Source organism: Lethenteron reissneri, chromosome 70, assembly GCF_015708825.2.
Source record: "Lethenteron reissneri isolate LAM-NWPU_2019-01 chromosome 70, ASM1570882v1, whole genome shotgun sequence".
NCBI lineage: Eukaryota > Metazoa > Chordata > Hyperoartia > Petromyzontiformes > Petromyzontidae > Lethenteron > Lethenteron reissneri.
Genome location: NC_083848.1, coordinates 1,570,323 through 1,589,711, shown reverse-complemented (window position 1 = coordinate 1,589,711; position 19,389 = coordinate 1,570,323). Strand labels below are relative to the sequence as shown.

General features: G+C 47.3%; 1 protein-coding gene across 1 annotated transcript; it reads left to right on the top strand.

The window, feature by feature from the left end:
- Positions 1 to 18,104: 18,104 nt before the first annotated feature.
- On the top strand, positions 18,105 to 19,103 carry LOC133360983 (olfactory receptor 52D1-like). Its single transcript, XM_061579867.1, has one exon. The coding sequence runs from the start codon at positions 18,105 to 18,107 to the stop codon at positions 19,101 to 19,103; it is 999 nt and encodes a 332-aa protein (XP_061435851.1).
- Positions 19,104 to 19,389: the final 286 nt, after the last annotated feature.

The following is a 19,389-nucleotide window of genomic DNA, read 5'->3' as shown; positions in this document are numbered from 1 at the left end:
GTGGCGGTGGCGGGGTGGGTTTGTGGGGGGGTGGTACGGGGACCCTGGATTACGCATGGTGCGAAAAGAATATTGGACGCACGCACATGCGCACGTGCGTTCACACGAAAGTTGAGAAAGGGGTTTTATTCATACTCTTTGTTTTTTTCGGTGAAGTCACGTAAGGTTTTAAAAATGGAACAGAGTATAATGCACCATTGGAACCTCATTTGCCAGTAAAAAATATGATAATTGTTTTTTTACCCTTCTATCTGGCAACAAAAGGACAGTGCTTATATGATCAGAGTTATGTTTTTTGTTTGCATTACGACTGCAGGTATTGTGGTCTATGCAAACATGACTCCTTGTAAAAAAGGTGGCAGTTTTGTTGCCAGATAGAAGGGTAAAGAAACTATTATAAAAGAATAATACATGGCGGCGTTTTGATCGCAATACAAGCGGTCGTCCTCGGGCGGGAAAAAATAATCCAGTAGTCGAACTGCTGAAGCAGCGTTCCAATAATCCAGGAGGGAACTGTTGAACCGTTCCAATAATCCAGTACTGGAACTGCTGAATCAGCGTTCCAATAATCCAGCAGTTGGAACTGCTGAATCAGCGTTCCAATAATCCAGTAGTCGAACTGCGGAATCAGCGTTCCAATAATCCAGCAGTTGAACTGCTGAAGCAGCGTTCCAATAATCCAGCGGTTGGAACTTCTGAATCAGCGTTCCAATAATCCAGCAGTAGGAACTTGCTGTACCAGCAGTAGAACTGCTGGATTATTGTTTCCGTCTGAGGACGACCGCTTGTGTTGCGATCGAAACGTCGTGATTCTTTTTGTTTTCTTGTTTGATTTTATCTACCCACGTGACTTTACCGAAAAAACCAAAGAGTATGGATTCCTGCAGTCACGAAAGCTTCAATTTCAAGATTAGCCCTTGTCCTGTGGAGCTTCAAGGAGGCTCTGCGTCGCGCGAGTTGATTGATAAGCGCGTAAGGCGACTCATCAATGAACTTAGATGCGGTGGGGGTAGCCGCGGATTTATTCTTGGGTGCGCAATTGGCAGTGGCAGTCGATCTCGAAGGTAAATTCTGCTCGAAATGGGCATGCCATCGAAGGGCATGCGGGATGGACAGGGGAGCCGGGGGCCAGGGTTTGCCGGGGGACGTAGGTAATTTCGGGGCAACGTGGCTTTCGGATGAGTCGCGGTTTATTTTATTATTATATTTTTTATTATTACTTTACACGTTTTTTACTAACTCACTCTGTCTGTTGTATTCTCAAATCTTGTAACTAAATTTTTACCCACTTCCCAATGTGGTATCGACTGTAGGAGGGCGCTGAGATGGTAGTTTTTTTCTTTCTCTCCACCTGATGAAGACCGCTTGTGTCGCGATCGAAACGTCGTGGTTTTTTTTGCTTTTTATTTTTGTTCAATTTATAAATTTTTGTCATGTTTTATTTTATTTTTCTATTTCTTTTTTTTTGTGGCTTTTCGCTTTTATCATTTTCAATGTATTTTTAAAAAATTGTTTTATTTTATTTGCATCTACGTGACTTTACCGAAAGAACCAAGAATATAGTTGCAAGGGACTTGAGAACGCGGTTGACGTGGCCGTCGGAGGAGAGGGAGTGACGTCAAGAAATCCGAAAGTCTATCCTACAAAGTAAAGTCCCCATCACAAGGGAGAAAAACACGAGCACAGAGACACATTTTAGATTTGAAGCTTTCGTGACTGCAAGGAATCATATTCTTAGGTTTTTTTCGGTAAAGTCACGTAGGTAAAAAAATAAAATTAATAAAAGTAAAATAAAATAAAAATCACGACGTTTCGGAGGCAACACAAGCTTCCGTCTTCAGGTGGAACCGTCACAGCCACGACAGCTGTATCACGTAAATGAGAGATTACAAGAGCTACTACTCCGTATATATAATGGTTGAAGAGGGGAAGGGCCAAGTGCGGCACACTTTTTTATTAAGAAAAAACCTAAGAATAAGAGACACATTTCTTTTCTTCGCCCATATTTCAACGTCTGTTCGCCGTACGGACGTGAAAACTCAATTGCCCTGTACAAGAATACGGGGTAAACAGTATGGGTTGACAGGTTTCCAGTTTGCACGTAACCAGCTTGCACGCATGGGTTGACAGCTACTGTGTTGGTGGGTGGTGGTGTGAGGAGCGGTGGTGCAGCGGTTAGCGCTACGCTGCGCTACGAACCCGGCGAATCCGAGTTCGATTCCCGCTCACGGCCACCAACACCAGCAGTGACGATTATCTGAACCGGTTCTTGGCCTCCCCTAGGTTGACTCGGCCTCAAATGAGAACATGGTGAGAAATGTTTGCTTAGGCTGGCGTTAAAACGGATGTACGCCTTGTGTACATGGGAACTCAATTCACCTGTACGAGAATACGGGGTAAACCGTATGGGTTGACAGGTACAATCTTGATTTTAAGCTTTCGTGACTGCAGGAATCCATACTCTTTGGTTCTTTCGGTAAAGTCACGTAGTCAGAAATAAAATAGAATAAAGAAAATCACGACGTTTCGATTTCAACACAAGCAATTTTCATCAAGTGGAAACAACCACAGCAATAATTTTTATTTTCTATTTTTTTATTTTTTATTTCTATGGTTGTTCCCACCTGGTGAAGATTGGTTGTGTTGCAATCGAAACGTTGTGATTTGTTTTATTTAATTAAATTTTTGACAGGTATGCTTCAACGTTGGAGTCTATGGGAGACTTTAACAGTGGTGACTATGGGAGACTTTAACATTGGAGTCTATGGGAGACTTTAACATTGGAGTCTATGGGAGACTTTAACATTGGAGTCTATGGGAGACTTTAACATTGGAGTCTATGGGAGACTTTACCATTGGAGTCTATGGGAGACTTTAACATTGGAGTCTATGAGAGACTTTAACAATGGCGTCCATGGGAGACTTTAACATTGGAGTCTATGGGATACTTTAACGTTGGAGTCTATGGGAGACTTTAACATTGGAGTATATGGGAGACTTTAACATTGGAGTCTATGGGAGACTTTAACATTGGAGTCAATGGGAGACTTTAACATTGGAGTCCATGGGAGACTTTAACATTGTAGTCTATGGGAGACTTTAACATTGGAGTCAATGGGAGACTTTAACATTGTAGTCTATGGGAGACTTTACCGTTGGAGTCCATGGGAGACTTTAATGTTGGAGTCTATGGGAGACTTTAACATTGGAGTTCATGGGAGACTTTAACATTGTAGTCTATGGGAGACTTTAACATTGGAGTCAATGGGAGACTTTAACATTGTAGTCTATGGGAGACTTTAACATTGGAGTCAATGGGATACTTTAACATTGGAGTCCATGGGAGACTTTAACATTGTAGTCTATGGGAGACTTTAACATTGGAGTCAATGGGATACTTTAACATTGGAGTCAATGGGAGACTTTAACATTGGAGTCTATGGGAGACTTTAACATTGGAGTCTATGGGAGACTTTAACATTGGAGTCTATGAGAGACTTTAACAATGGCGTCCATGGGAGACTTTAACATTGGAGTCTATGGGAGACTTTAACATTGGAGTCTATGGGAGACTTTAACATTGGAGTCTATGGGGGACTTTACCATTGGAGTCTATGGGAGACTTTAACATTGGGGTCTATGAGAGACTTTAACAATGGCGTCCATGGGAGACTTTAACATTGGAGTCTATGGGATACTTTAACGTTGGAGTCTATGGGAGACTTTAACATTGGAGTCTATGGGAGACTTTAACATTGGAGTCTATGGGAGACTTTAACATTGGAGTCAATGGGAGACTTTAACATTGGAGTCCATGGGAGACTTTAACATTGTAGTCTATGGGAGACTTTAACATTGGAGTCAATGGGAGACTTTAACATTGTAGTCTATGGGAGACTTTACCGTTGGAGTCCATGGGAGACTTTAATGTTGGAGTCTATGGGAGACTTTAACATTGGAGTTCATGGGAGACTTTACCATTGTAGTCTATGGGAGACTTTAACATTGGAGTCAATGGGAGACTTTAACATTGTAGTCTATGGGAGACTTTAACATTGGAGTCAATGGGATACTTTAACATTGGAGTCCATGGGAGACTTTAACATTGTAGTCTATGGGAGACTTTAACATTGGAGTCAATGGGATACTTTAACATTGGAGTCAATGGGAGACTTTAACATTGGAGTCTATGGGAGACTTAAACATTGGAGTCTATGGGAGACTTTAACATTGGAGTCTATGAGAGACTTTAACAATGGCGTCCATGGGAGACTTTAACATTGGAGTCTATGGGATACTTTAACATTGGAGTCAATGGGAGACTTTAACATTGGAGTCTATGGGAGACTTTAACATTGGAGTCTATGGGAGACTTTAACATTGGAGTCTATGGGAGACTTTACCATTGGAGTCTATGGGAGACTTTAACATTGGAGTCTATGAGAGACGTTAACAATGGCGTCCATGGGAGACTTTAACATTGGAGTCTATGGGATACTTTAACGTTGGAGTCTATGGGAGACTTTAACATTGGAGTCTATGGGAGACTTTAACATTGGAGTCTCTGGGAGACTTTAACATTGGAGTCTATGGGAGACTTTAACATTGGAGTCAATGGGAGACTTTAACATTGGAGTCCATGGGAGACTTTAACATTGTAGTCTATGGGAGACTTTAACATTGGAGTCAATGGGAGACTTTAACATTGTAGTCTATGGGAGACTTTAACATTGGAGTATATGGGAGACTTTAACATTGGAGTCAATGGGAGACTTTAACATTGGAGTCTATGGGAGACTTTAACATTGGAGTCTATGGGAGACTTTAACATTGGAGTCTATGGGAGACTTTAACATTGGAGTCTATGGGAGACTTTAACATTGGAGTTCATGAGAGACTTTAACATTGGAGTCTATGGGAGACTTTAACATTGGAGTCCATGGGAGACTTTAACATTGGAGTCTCTGGGAGACTTTAACATTGGAGTCTATGGGTAGAGACTTTAACTTTGTAGTCCATGGGAGACTTTAACATTGGAGTCTATGGGAGACTTTAACATTGGAGTCTATGGGAGACTTTAACATTGGAATCTATGGGAGACTTTAACATTGGAGTCTATGGGAGACTTTAACATAGGAGCCCATGGGAGACTTTAACATCGGAGTTTATGGGATACTTTAACATCGGAGTCTATGGGAGACTTTAACGTTGGAGTCTATGGGAGACTTTAACATTGGAGTCCATGGGAGACTTTAACATTGGAGTCTATAAGAGACTTTAACATTTAAGTCTGTGGGTGACTTTAACATTGTAGTCTACGGGAGACTTTAACATTGGAGTCCATGGGAGACTTTAACATTGTAGTCTATGGGAGACTTTAACTTTGGAGTCAATGGGAGACTTTAACATTGGAGTCTATGGGAGACTTTAACATTGGAGTCTATGGGAGACTTTAACATTGTAGTCTATGGGAGACTTTAACATTGGAGTCTATGTGAGACTTTAACATTGGGGTCTATGGGAGACTTTAACATTGGAGTCCATGGGAGACTTTAACATTGGAGTCTCTGGGAGACTTTAACATTGGAGTCTATGGGTAGAGACTTTAACTTTGTAGTCCATGGGAGACTTTAACATTGGAGTCTATGGGAGACTTTAACATTGGAGTCTATGGGAGACTTTAACATTGGAATCTATGGGAGACTTTAACATTGGAGTCTATGGGAGACTTTAACATAGGAGCCCATGGGAGACTTTAACATCGGAGTTTATGGGATACTTTAACATCGGAGTCTATGGGAGACTTTAACGTTGGAGTCTATGGGAGACTTTAACATTGGAGTCCATGGGAGACTTTAACATTGGAGTCTATAAGAGACTTTAACATTTAAGTCTGTGGGTGACTTTAACATTGTAGTCTATGGGAGACTTTAACATTGGAGTCCATGGGAGACTTTAACATTGTAGTCTATGGGAGACTTTAACATTGGAGTCTATGGGAGACTTTAACATTGGAGTCTATGGGAGACTTTAACATTGGAGTCTATGGGAGACTTTAACATTGGAGTCTATGGGAGACTTTAACATTTGAGTCTATGGGAGACTTTAACAATGGCGTCCATGGGAGACTTTAACATTGGAGTCTATGGGATACTTTAACGTTGGCGTCTATGGGAGACTTTAACATTGGAGTCTATGGGAGACTTTAACATTGGAGTCTATGGGAGACTTTAACAATTGCGTCCATGGGAGACTTTAACATTGGAGTCTATGGGATACTTTAACTTTGTAGTCCATGGGAGACTTTAACATTGGAGTCTATGGGAGACTTTAACATTGGAGTCTCTGGGAGACTTTAACATTGGAGTCTATGGGTAGAGACTTTAACTTTGTAGTCCATGGGAGACTTTAACATTGGAGTCTATGGGAGACTTTAACATTGGAGTCTATGGGAGACTTTAACATTGGAATCTATGGGAGACTTTAACATTGGAGTCTATGGGAGACTTTAACATAGGAGCCCATGGGAGACTTTAACATCGGAGTTTATGGGATACTTTAACATCGGAGTCTATGGGAGACTTTAACGTTGGAGTCTATGGGAGACTTTAACATTGGAGTCCATGGGAGACTTTAACATTGGAGTCTATAAGAGACTTTAACATTTAAGTCTGTGGGTGACTTTAACATTGTAGTCTATGGGAGACTTTAACATTGGAGTCCATGGGAGACTTTAACATTGTAGTCTATGGGAGACTTTAACATTGGAGTCTATGGGAGACTTTAACATTGGAGTCTATGGGAGACTTTAACATTGGAGTCCATGGGAGACTTTAACATTGGAGTCTATAAGAGACTTTAACATTTAAGTCTGTGGGTGACTTTAACATTGTAGTCTATGGGAGACTTTAACATTGGAGTCCATGGGAGACTTTAACATTGTAGTCTATGGGAGACTTTAACATTGGAGTCTATGTGAGACTTTAACATTGGGGTCTATGGGAGACTTTAACATTGGAGTCCATGGGAGACTTTAACATTGGAGTCTCTGGGAGACTTTAACATTGGAGTCTATGGGAGACTTTAACATTGGAGTCTATGGGAGACTTTAACATTGTAGTCTATGGGAGACTTTAACATTGGAGTCCATGGGAGACTTTAACATTGTAGTCTATGGGAGACTTTAACATTGGAGTCTATGGGAGACTTTAACATTGGAGTCTATGGGAGACTTTAACATTGGAGTCTATGGGAGACTTTAACATTGGAGTCTATGGGAGACTTTAACATTTGAGTCTATGGGAGACTTTAACAATGGCGTCCATGGGAGACTTTAACATTGGAGTCTATGGGATACTTTAACGTTGGCGTCTATGGGAGACTTTAACATTGGAGTCTATGGGAGACTTTAACATTGGAGTCTATGGGAGACTTTAACAATTGCGTCCATGGGAGACTTTAACATTGGAGTCTATGGGATACTTTAACTTTGTAGTCCATGGGAGACTTTAACATTGGAGTCTATGGGAGACTTTAACATTGGAGTCTCTGGGAGACTTTAACATTGGAGTCTATGGGTAGAGACTTTAACTTTGTAGTCCATGGGAGACTTTAACATTGGAGTCTATGGGAGACTTTAACATTGGAGTCTATGGGGGACTTTAACATTGGAGTCTATGGGAGACTTTAACATTGGGGTCTATGGGAGACTTTAACATTGGAGTCTATGGGAGACTTTAACATTGGAGTCTATGGGAGACTTTAACATTGGAGTCTATGGGAGACTTTAACATTGGAGTCTATGGGAGACTTTAACAATGGCGTCCATGGGAGACTTTAACATTGGAGTCTATGGGATACTTTAACGTTGGAGTCTATGGGAGACTTTAACATTGGAGTCTATGGGAGACTTTAACATTGGAGTCTATGGGAGACTTTAACAATGGCGTCCATGGGAGACTTTAACATTGGAGTCTATGGGATACTTTAACGTTGGAGTCTATGGGAGACTTTAACATTGGAGTCTATGGGATACTTTAACATTGGAGTCTATGGGAGACTTTAACATTGGAGTCTATGGGAGACTTTAACAATGGCGTCCATGGGAGACTTTAACATTGGAGTCTATGGGAGACTTTAACATTGGAGTCCATGGGAGACTTTAACATTGGAGTCTATGGGATACTTTAACGTTGGAGTCTATGGGAGACTTTAACATTGGAGTCTATGGGAGACTTTATCGTGGAGTCTATGGGAGACTTTAATATTGGAGTCCATGGGAGACTTTAACATTGGCTGATCTTGGGTGATCTTGGGTGGTCTTGGGCACGAGTGGCCGGGTGGACGTCATGGAGGCGATGACGAGGCTATGGTCCGAACAGCAAATTGGAAATCGCCTGGAAGAAGCGATGCGATGATCAGAATCCGGCTCGGCGATGAGGGTGAGCCGTGCCAGCGGAAGATACATGGTCAGGGCACCCCGGTTGGCAACTTCCAAGTGGTGCGAATTAAGGATGGTTTAATTTCGATTTAAAGCTTTCGTGACTGCAGGGATTCATCTTCTTGGTTCTTTCGGTAAAGTCACGTAGAAGGAAAATAATAAAATAATAAAAATAAAACATAATAAAATAATTATCACGACGTTTCGGCCACAACGCAAGTAGCCGTCCTCAGGTGAAGAACATGTCTGTCAAGGAGACAGAGTCTGAATGAATGGAAAAAACTGAAAATCCATTCAGACTCTGTCTGCTCGACAGACCTGTTCTTCACCTGAGGACGGCTGCTTGCATTGTGGCCGTAACGTCGTGAGAATTATTTTATTATGTTTTATTTTTATTATGTTATTATTTTCCTTCTACGTTACTTTACCGAAAGAACCAAGAAGATAACGATGGTTTGGGCCGGGGTGGTTGAAATCGCCCGTAAGCACGAACCCACGAGATGCAATGGGAAGGGAGGACAGAGGTTCCGAGAGGTGGACAAGGAAGTTGGCGAAACTGCGCGTCGAGAGGGGCGGTGAAATGGGGATGAGGATGGAGGTAGAGGACCGGGGGGAAAGTGACGCGGACTGCATCTCAAAGGCGGAAGGGACGTGCGATAACGAAAGCGGTGTAATAGTGAGGTATGTGGCATAGATCACTGCCAGACCTCCATCGTGATGGTCATTTTACGTGAAGAACCTTGCAGTTCTAACCGCAGGAATGGGATCGTCGGACCTGGACCAGGTCTCGGTGATGATGAGGCGCGAGGGAGGTCAAGGCTACGATCCAACATGGTGTCACGAGAGAGGGGAGGCTTTGTGATTGATGGCTGTTGATTCGGGCGTCAGTTTGAGCGGATGAAGCGTTGGTGGTTGACTCGGTGTGATATGTCGGATGATGGTGCATGTTCCCCTGCCACCACGAAGAGGTTCAATGACAGACGAGACATCTACACGCCTCAGATTAGCACGGTCGGCTACGTACGGTGCGAAAGAAATTCGACATGCATGTCTTGTGGTTGTTGTTGTTGTTGTTTGACTTGCATCGCACTGGGATTTTTGCACACAGCGTTGGTGTACGGTGCTTTTTTCTGGAATTTTTGCTGGTTTTTTCCCCTGGATTTTCTGTTTGCACTCAGTCACATAGTCACTTTAAGATGTTTTCTTGTTCATGTTTTTGTTTTTTGGTTTGTTGCGGTTGTACCCGATTCAAGAGCCGAATGGCTCACAGGGCTGTACCTAATCAATGAACTTGAACTTGAACATTCAAAGAAAGAAGAGGTTCAGTGACAGACGAGATGTCTATGCACCTCAGATTAGCACGGTTGGCTACGTACGGTGCGAAAGAAATTCGGCACATGAATACGAAGACAAAGATCCCCCGTATAGCCTCAACAGACTGCTGGGGCAAGTGCCGTTTTGCGAGTAGCGAACCTGGGTCTGTCCCGTGACCTCCTGCCAGTAGCGAGCCTTAGACAACTTCACGTGGCCTTAAAGTGCACCTAGCCTGGCACAGGCGACCCGTGGTGACGTCACCGCCACTTCGTGGCCAATGGCGGTTGTTGTTGTTGCTGCTGCTGTTGTTATTGTTGTTGTGTATAATCTCAGGTCGTCTGCCTTAGGGACCGTCCATAAATGACGTCACGCGAGTTTGGATGATTTTTGACCCCCCCCCCATTCGTCACACGACGTCACAAAAAGTCTGACCCCCCCCCTCAAATATGACGTCACAAAGCTCTGCCTCCCCCCCCCCCAAAAAAATAAAACATGCTTCAAATCGCTTTAAACTATTGTCATTGTAGTGCGTATTTAATGTGGCGCTGCACTCTGATGTTGTAGGAGAAAACATTTATTAAAAGTCTATTTAATTAAGTAGAACGTGTAGTCTATATTTATTTATTAAAGTTGCGCATTTTAATGTGACGTCACATTTCTCAAACCCCCCCCCCTCGTCACACATCGTCACAAATATCTGACCCCCCCCCCCCCCCTAGGTGCGTGACGTCATTCATCTTCTTGGTTCTTTCGGTAAAGTCACGTAGAAGGGAAATAATAAAATAATAAAAATAAAATATTATAAAATGCAATTCTCACGACGTTTCGGCCACAACGTAAGCAGCCGTCCTCTTTCCAACAGACCTGTTCTTCACCTGAGGACGGCTGCTTGCGTTGTGGCCGAAACGTCATGATGCTGGCCAACACAACTCATTGCTGCTGCTGCTGAGGTTGCTGCTGATGATACTGATCCTGATGCCGCTGCTGATGATGCTGCTGCTGATGATGATGCTGATGATGATGCTGAGATGATGCTGCTGCTGATGCTGCTGCTGATGATGCTGATTCTGATGCTGCTGCTGATGCTTGCTGGTGATGCTGCTGATACGGCTGCTGCTGATGATGATAATAATGCTGATGATGGTGTTTCTGCTGCTGATGATAATGATAGTGTTGATGCTGCTGCTGATGATGATACGGCTGCTGCTGCTGCTGATGATAATGCTGCTGATGCTTCTGTTGATGCTGCTGATAGGTTCCTGCTGCTGATGATGATAATGATGCTGATGATGCCGCTGCTGATGATGATGCTGCTGATGATGCTGATGATGATGCTGCTGCTGCTGCTGCTGATGATGCTGCTGCTGATGATGATGCTGCTGCTGATGCTGCTGCTGATGCTGCTGATACGGCTGCTGCTGCTGATGATAATAATGCTGATGATGGTGTTGCTGCTGCTGATGATGATGGTGTTGCTGCTGCTGCTGATGATGATAGGCTGCTGCTGCTGATGATAATGCTGCTGCTGATGATAATGCTGCTGATGCTTCTGCTGATGCTGCTGATAGGCTCCTGCTGCTGATGATGATAATGATGCTGATGATGCTGCTGCTGCTGATGATGCTGCTGTTGCTGCTGCTGCTGATGATGATAATGATGCTGATGATGGTGCTGCTGCTGCTGATAATGATGCTGATGATGGCAATGATGCTGATGATGCTGCTGCTGCTGATGATGCTGCTGCTGCTGATGATGATAATGATGCTGATGATGGTGCTGCTGCTGCTGATGATGATGATAGGCTGCTGCTGCTGATGATAATGCTGCTGCTGCTGATGCTAATGCTGCTGATGATGCTGCTGCTGCTGATGATGATGATGATGATGCTGCTGCTGCTGTTGCTGCTGCTGATGATGATAATGATGCTGATGATGGTGTTTCTGCTGATGATGATAATGATGGTGTTGATGGTGCTGCTGCTGATGATGATCATGATGATCACGACACTTTGCGCGGGCACTGCTCCCCAGGGGTTAGAGGGGTGGGGGTGGGGGAAGGCAACGCAGGCCCCCCTCCCCTCTCGTCACGCAGCACGCGAAATCACAAAAACAACTCAGAATCTCTCTACAGGATTACCTTCCCCCCCCCCCACACACATCATCATCACTTCAAGCCGCCAATTAACGTCCCCCTCCTTCCACGCGACGTCCGGTGACCTTAATGAGCGAGTCCACACATCCCTCCCTGCCTCCTTCCCTCAATCCCTCCCTCCCCTCCCTCCTTCCCTCCCTCCCCTCTCTTCCTCCCTCCCTCCCTCCCTCCCTCCCTCCCTCCCTCCCCTCTCTCCCTCCCTCCCCTCCCTCCCCTCCCTCCCCTCCCTCCCCTCCCTCCCCTCCCTCCCCTCTCTCCCCTCCCTCCCCTCCCTCCCTCCCTCCCCTCCCTCCCCTCTCTCCCTCCCTCCCCTCCCTCCCCTCTCTCCCTCCCTCCCCTCTCTTCCTCCCTCCCTCCCTCCCCTCCCTCCCCCTAGGCTGGACCTCCAAACGCACGCGACCCTCCCTCCCTCCCTCCTCCACCTCCTCCTCACTCCTCGTCGCTCTCCAGAGGCGGCGCTCGGGGTCCCCCCCCCACCCCCCCCCACCCCCCCCCGCCCCCCCCCCCGCCCCCCCCACCGAGCCGGCCGGCACGGAGGCGGCCAGCCCGGAGGGAGTTGGGGCTACTGGGGTTTGGTGGAGGGAGTGGGAGGGGAGGGGGGTGGGTGGGTGGGTGGGGGCGATGGAGATGGGGGTGGGGGGAGGAGGGGGGTGGGTGTGTGGGTGGGGGCGATGGAGATGGGGGTGGGGGGAGGAGGGGGGTGGGTGTGTGGGTGGGGGCTATGGAGATGGGGTGGGGGGAGGAGGGGGTGCATGGGTGGGTGGGGGCTATGGAGATGGGGGTGGGGGGAGGCGGAGGGGGTGGGTGGGGGCTATGGAGATGGGGGTGGGGGGGGGAGGAGGAGGGGGGGGGCTGGACCCACCGCAGATAAAAGGGCCACAGACTTCATGTTCTCCGCGGTTTGAGTGAGGTGAGTGAAGAATCTGAGATCTTGTAAAGGTAAGTTCTACAGATATCCTGCTCGCCATGCTACGTCAGCACCAACGTTGCACCAGTGTTTCCCCAATATTGCACCCCAACGTTGTTATCATGTTGGACGAACGTTCTGTCAACGTTGTTGGTACAACGTTGGACTAACGTTGTGTCAACGTTGTTGGTACAACGTTGGACTAACGTTGTGTCAACGTTGTTATCATGTTGGACTAACGTTGTGTCAACGTTGTTATCATGTTGGACTAACGTTGTGTCAACGTTGTGTCAACGTTGTTGGTACAACGTTGGACGGACATCAAAGCAATGTTCGTCCGACCTTGCGCCAACATTGGACGAACGTCGCACAAACGTTGAACCAACGTCGCCCCAACATCGCACCAACGTTGAACCAACGTCGGGCCAACGTTCAGCAAATGTAAGTCCAACGCTTTCAAAAACTCTCCAAAATATTGGCCGAGCGGTGTGCACGTTCACGCGCTGTGCACCGCTCCGCCTCTCCTTCCATTACGCGAACAGAGCGACGGAAATTCCCCATTCCTATGGCAAGGACAAGAGTGGTTTTCTTGAAACAAAACACAAACAAGAGGAGAAAGCATCATTGGGTTACATTTGTCGCAAGTCGAGGAGGCGGCAACGTTCCGTCTTGCGACCCCCAACCAGAGCTGAGCGTGGTGGAAACTTCACGTTCCTGTGGCGGGGCAAGTCTCAACGCGCTCGTCGGCGTGCCGGTATCGTCAGTGACCGGGCACAGGGAGGGATGGGCAGGTGCTTTCTATTCGGCTTCGGAGTCAAACTCTTAGCAAAATATACAAACTCGAGTTGTCAACGAATAAGGCTGCTCGTAAAATCGTGACAGGGACTCTTTTCTGCTTACGAATATTTGATTTGACGGACGTTCAGAGAAACGAAAAAACCCGGTCTGTACATCCAGTTTGCCTGTAGGGAACGTGAAGAACCAGTGGCATCTACATCTGCAGAACATGAAGAACCAGTGGCATCTAAATCTGCAGAACCAGTGGCATCTACATTCACAGAACATGAAGAACCAGTGGCATCTACATCTGCAGAACCAGTGACATATACATTCACAGAACATGAAGAACCAGTGGAATCTACATCTGCAGAACCAGTGGCATCTAGATCTGCAGAATGTGAAGAACCAGTGGCATCTACATCTGCAGAACGTGAACAACCAGTGGCATCTACATCTACATAACGTTAAGAACCAGTGGCATCTACATCTGCAGAACGTGAAGAACCAGTGGCATCTACATCTGCAGAACATGAAGCACCAGTGGCATCTACATCTGCAGAATGTGAAGAACCAGTGGCATCTACGTCTGCAGAACATGAAGCACTAGTGGCATCTACATCTGCAGAACGTGAACAACCAGTGTCATCTACATCTACATAACGTTAAGAACCAGTGGCATCTACATCTGCAGAACGTGAAGAACCAGTGGCATCTACATCTGCAGAACATGAAGCACCAGTGGCATCTACATCTGCAGAATGTGAAGAACCAGTGGCATCTACATCTGCAGAACGTGAAAAACCAGTGGTATCTACATCTGCAGAACGTGAAGAACCAATGGCATCTACATCTGCAGAACGTGAAAAACCAGTGGTATCTACTTCTGTAGAACGTGAAGAACCAGTGGCATCTACATCTGCAGAACGTGAAGAACCAGTGGCATCTACATCTGCAGAACATGAAGCACCAGTGACATCTACATCTGCAGAATGTGAAGAACCAGTGGCATCTACATCTGCAGAACGTGAAAAACCAGTGGTAACTACATCTGCAGAACGTGAAGAACCAATGGCATCTACATCTGCAGAACATGAAGAACCAGTGGCATCTACATCTGCAAAATGTGAAGAAAGGACACGGCTCATAGACAAAAAGAGAGACTAACACTACCCATAGACTCATCTTGCACTCTCCTTCCTCTCCCCTCTCATCTCACTCTACTTCACTCCGCACACTGTACTACATCTCCCCTCTCATTTCACTATACTCCCATCCACGCACTCTCTTGCCTCTACTTTCTCAAATCACTCTATTCCCCCCCACGCACTTTCCTACGTCTCCCCTCTCATCTCACTCCACTCGCCTCCATGCACTCTCCTACCTCTCCCATCTCATCTCACTCTACTCCATTCCACGCACTCTCCTACCTCTCCCCTCTCATCTCACTCTACTACCCTCCATACACTCTCCTACCTTTCCCCACTCATCTCAATCCACTGCCCTCCACGCACTCTCCTGCCTCTCCCCTCCCCTCTCATCTCACTCCACTCCTCTCCACGCGCTCTCCTGCCTCTCCTCTCTCATCTCACTCCACTCCCCTCCACGCACTCTCCTACCTCCCCCTCTAATCTCACTCTACTCCCCTCCACGCACTCTCCTGCCTCTCCCCTCTCATCTCACTCTACTCCCCTCTGAACACTCTCCTGCCTCTCCCCTCCCATCTCACTCTAATCCCCTCCACGCACTCTCCTACCTCTCCCCTCTCATCTCACTCCACTCCCATCCATGCATTCTCCTGCTTCTCCCCTCTCATCTCACTCTACTCCCCTCCACGCACTCTCCTACCTCTCCCCCTTCATCTCACTCCACTCCCATCCACGCACTCTCCTGCCTCTCCCTTCTCATCTCACTCTACTCCCCTCTGCGCACTCTCCTACCTCTCCACTCTCATCTCATTCTACTCCCCTCCACACACTCTCCTAACTCTCCCCTCTCATCTCACTCCACTGCCCTCCACGCACTCTCCTACCTCTCACCTCACTCTACTTCCCTCCACGCACTCTCCTACCTCTCCCCTCCCATCTCACTCAACTGCCCTCCACGCTCTCTCCTACCTTTCCCCTCTCATCTCATTCTACTCCCCTCCACGCACTCTCCTGCCTCTCCCCTCTCATCTCACTCTACTCCCCTCCACACACTCTCCTACCTCTCCGCTCTCATCTCATTCTACTCCCCTCCACGCACTCTCCTGCCTCTCCCCTCTCATCTCAGTCTACTCCTTTCCACACACTCTCCTACCTCTCCCCTCTCATCTCACTCCACTCCCCTCCACACACTCTCCTGCCTCTCTCCTCTCATTTCACTCTACTCCCCTCCTCGCACTCTCCTGCCTCTCCCCTCTCATCTCACTTTACTCCCCTCCACGCACTCTCCTGCCTCTCCCCTCTCATCTCACTCCACTCCCCTCCAGTCACCTCCCCAACCTCTCCCTTCTCATCTCACTCTACTCCCCTCCACGCACTCTCCTACCTCTCCCCTCTCATCTCACTCTTCTTCTCTCCACGCACTCTCCCGCCTCTCCCCTCTCATCTCACTCCACTCCCCTCCACACACTCTCCTGCCTCTCTCCTCTCATTTCACTCTACTCCCCTCCTCGCACTCTCCTGCCTCTCCCTTCTCATCTCACTCTAGTCCCCTCCACGCACTCTCCTACCTCTCCCCTCTAATTTCACTCCACTCCCCTCCACGCACTCTCCTACCTCCCCCCTCTCATCTCACTTTACTCCCCTCCACGCACTCTCCTACCTGTCCCCTCTCATCTCACTCTACTCCCCTCCGCGCACTCTCCTGTCCTCTCCCTTCTCATCTCACTCTACTCTCCTCCACGTGCTCTGCTCAGTGAAGTGTGGTGGCGCGGAAGGGGGGGGGGGGAGTTCCCTCATTGTCCTGTGCTGCTCCCACAGTCTAGAACTGCCTTCCTCTAATCTTAGAGGAATTTTTCTGTCATACATTCTGCAGGATGTACGGAATATTCTGGTGAATTAATTTCCTGCATAGGAGCACAAACCCCAATAATAAGGCTACTTAACATGATTTTATTATACTCTTTTCCATGTTTTACTATCATGTCGTCGGTATCAATTTTCTCCATTATTTACTACCATTGGAATTGCCCTGTACACGATAGGTTCATGAACATAAAATGTGATGAAAGAGACTGAAATGTAAGGATTGCATTGGATATATTAAATCAAAAACGTCTCTTTATATATCGAAATAACAATTTTTGGTGTAAATTGCCGATCGTCTCCCCAACATTTCTCACTGAGATGAATGACGTTGAATCGGACACTTTCGCGTGGTTAGGATCCTCCGCATGATCGACGAAGCAACATCAACTTATAGTTAGTTACAATTTGAATTGTAAGCCTTTCGTGAAAAACAACACTATTTAAAATCTCGCGATCACAAGAAAAAAAACTCCACGCAGCCTACCCAGAGCGCCAAGCGTTAGGCGCACAAACTATATGTATCGTTGATAATTGTTTTTATTACCCTTTTATCTGGCAACAAAACTGACACCTTTTTTCCGAGGAGTCATGTTTGCATAGACCACAATACCTGCATGTCTATGCAAACATGACTCCTCGTAAAAAAGGTGTCAGTTTTGTTGCCAGATAAAAGGGTAAAAAAAACAACTATCATATTTTTTACTGGCAAATGAGGTACCAATGATATATGTATCGTTGTTGTATTAATTAAATGCCTTCAAAACTTCTTAATCCGCCTTTTCAAACTCACCTCAATGTCTACCATACATAGCCAACCGTGCTGTGTGTGTGTGTGTTGAACTTATTTCGCACCGTACGTAACCAACCGCGCTGTGTGTATGTTGAACTTTTTTCGCACCGTACGTAGCCAACCGTACTATGTATGTTAAACTTCTATCGCACTCTACCTCGCCAGCGGTGCTCATTGGAAGTGCGGAGGGGAATGCCCACAAACATAACACTGGTCAACAAAAAAAATTCAAAATGTTCTGGCCTAGACTATTGCAGCTGTTCTAGACTAATTTCAGGGTGCTGATTCCAAATCTGATCTCAGATTTGCTCTATCACATCTCATTTTTATGCTATCGGTATACCCCATTTTCATTGATTTTACCCAAATTAACTCTGTCACTTATGATTGCAAGTTGTTGCGAGTCAGTGACTGCTTTAGTGTTAAATATGGTGCTGTATTTTTAGGATAGTGTGTTTATAATATCATTTTATGTTGATATCCACATTTATTTATTATTTTTCTTCCGCATTTTTTTTTGAAAATGCAATATTTGATATCTCAAAAACCTCATGTGCTAGACAAAAACTGATGCCAGATTTGGAATCAGCACCCCAAAATTACCTTAAAACCGTTGGAATACCTTATCCCAGAAAAAGTGTGTTGACCAATGTAATCGACCTTCACCGCCCAATTGACCAGATCCTACGCTCCCCGCCCCCTGCAATCATCATGGACTACAACTCCACCACCTCCTCCACCACCTCCGCGACTTTCGCCCCCACGTCACTGCACGACCTCATCTACGTCGACATCGCCTTCCGCGAGCCGCGCGCCCTCATGGCGTGCGCCTTCACCCTCGTCCTTCTCGCCTACGCCCTCGCCTTGGCGGGCAACTCGCTGCTCTGCGTCGTCGTTCTCCTCGATCCCCGCCTCCACCAGCCCCCGTACGCCCTCGTGTGCCTCCTGTCGTTGGTCGGCATCGCCGAGAGCACCGTCGCCCTGCCGCGCCTCCTCGTCGACCTCGCCAGCCACACCTCCATCGCCGCGGGCGAATGCCTCGCGCGCATGTTCGTCTACCACACGCTCGTGCGCGCCCACGCCTACGTGCTCGTAGCCATGGCCGTCGACCGCTACCTGGCCGTGTGCCACCCGCTGCGCTACCGGGCTCTCGCCGCGGCCGCGGCGGCCTCGAGAACCGCGTGGGTCGCCGCGGCCGCCGGCGTCTCGGCAGCGGCGCTCCAGAGCGCCGGCTACATCGCCGTGGTCGCGCGCCTCCGCTTCTGCCGGGCGCGCGTCGTGCCGTCGTCCACGTGCGATTTCTCGGCCGTGCGCCGGCTCATGTGCGGCGAGGCGAGCTACGAGGCGCCAGTCGTCTACGCCAACATCCTCCTGGGCACCGCGCTGCCGCTGGGGGCCGTTGCGGTCTCTTACGCGCTCATCCTGCGCGAGTGTCGGGGGCCGCGACTCCGCGGGGGTCGACGGAAGGCGCTGAGCACGTGCGTCACGCACCTGCTCCTCGTGCTGGTCTACTTCACCTCGATCTTCTTCACGTTCGCCACGGGCATCAGGCTGGGTGCGCCCATGTCCGGCGAGGGGGTGACCGCCCTCCAGACCATGCAGTTCATCCTGCCGCCCGCGCTGAACCCTGTCATCTACGGACTCAGGACGGCGGAGGTCAGGCAAGGGCTGGCGAGGTTGTTGCCAAGTAAAATATGGCCCAGCAATTAGGGACAGTGGTGGCGATGGTGGCGGTGGTCGATTGTTGTTTTAATTGTTGTTGTAAAGACTTACGCCGTCCCCATCAACGTAAAAAGATAAAATGAAACATCACTTCCTGTCGTAGGCTCGATGTGAATCACACCAAAGGTTGAGAGGGTTCGTCCGAGCTGGCAACTGACCTTCAGTGTGGCCTGTGTAGAGCAACCATTGGAAATCCGCTTGTGAGTGATTTGAGAGTCGGTGAATTCCAGAGAAATGATGAATATAATAATAGCGTTTAGAACAGTGGTTATTA

Bases quoted from the DNA above. Each gene is read 5' to 3' on its own strand.
- LOC133360983 (XM_061579867.1), top strand. From the start codon at position 18,105: ATGGACTACAACTCCACCACCTCCTCCACCACCTCCGCGACTTTCGCC.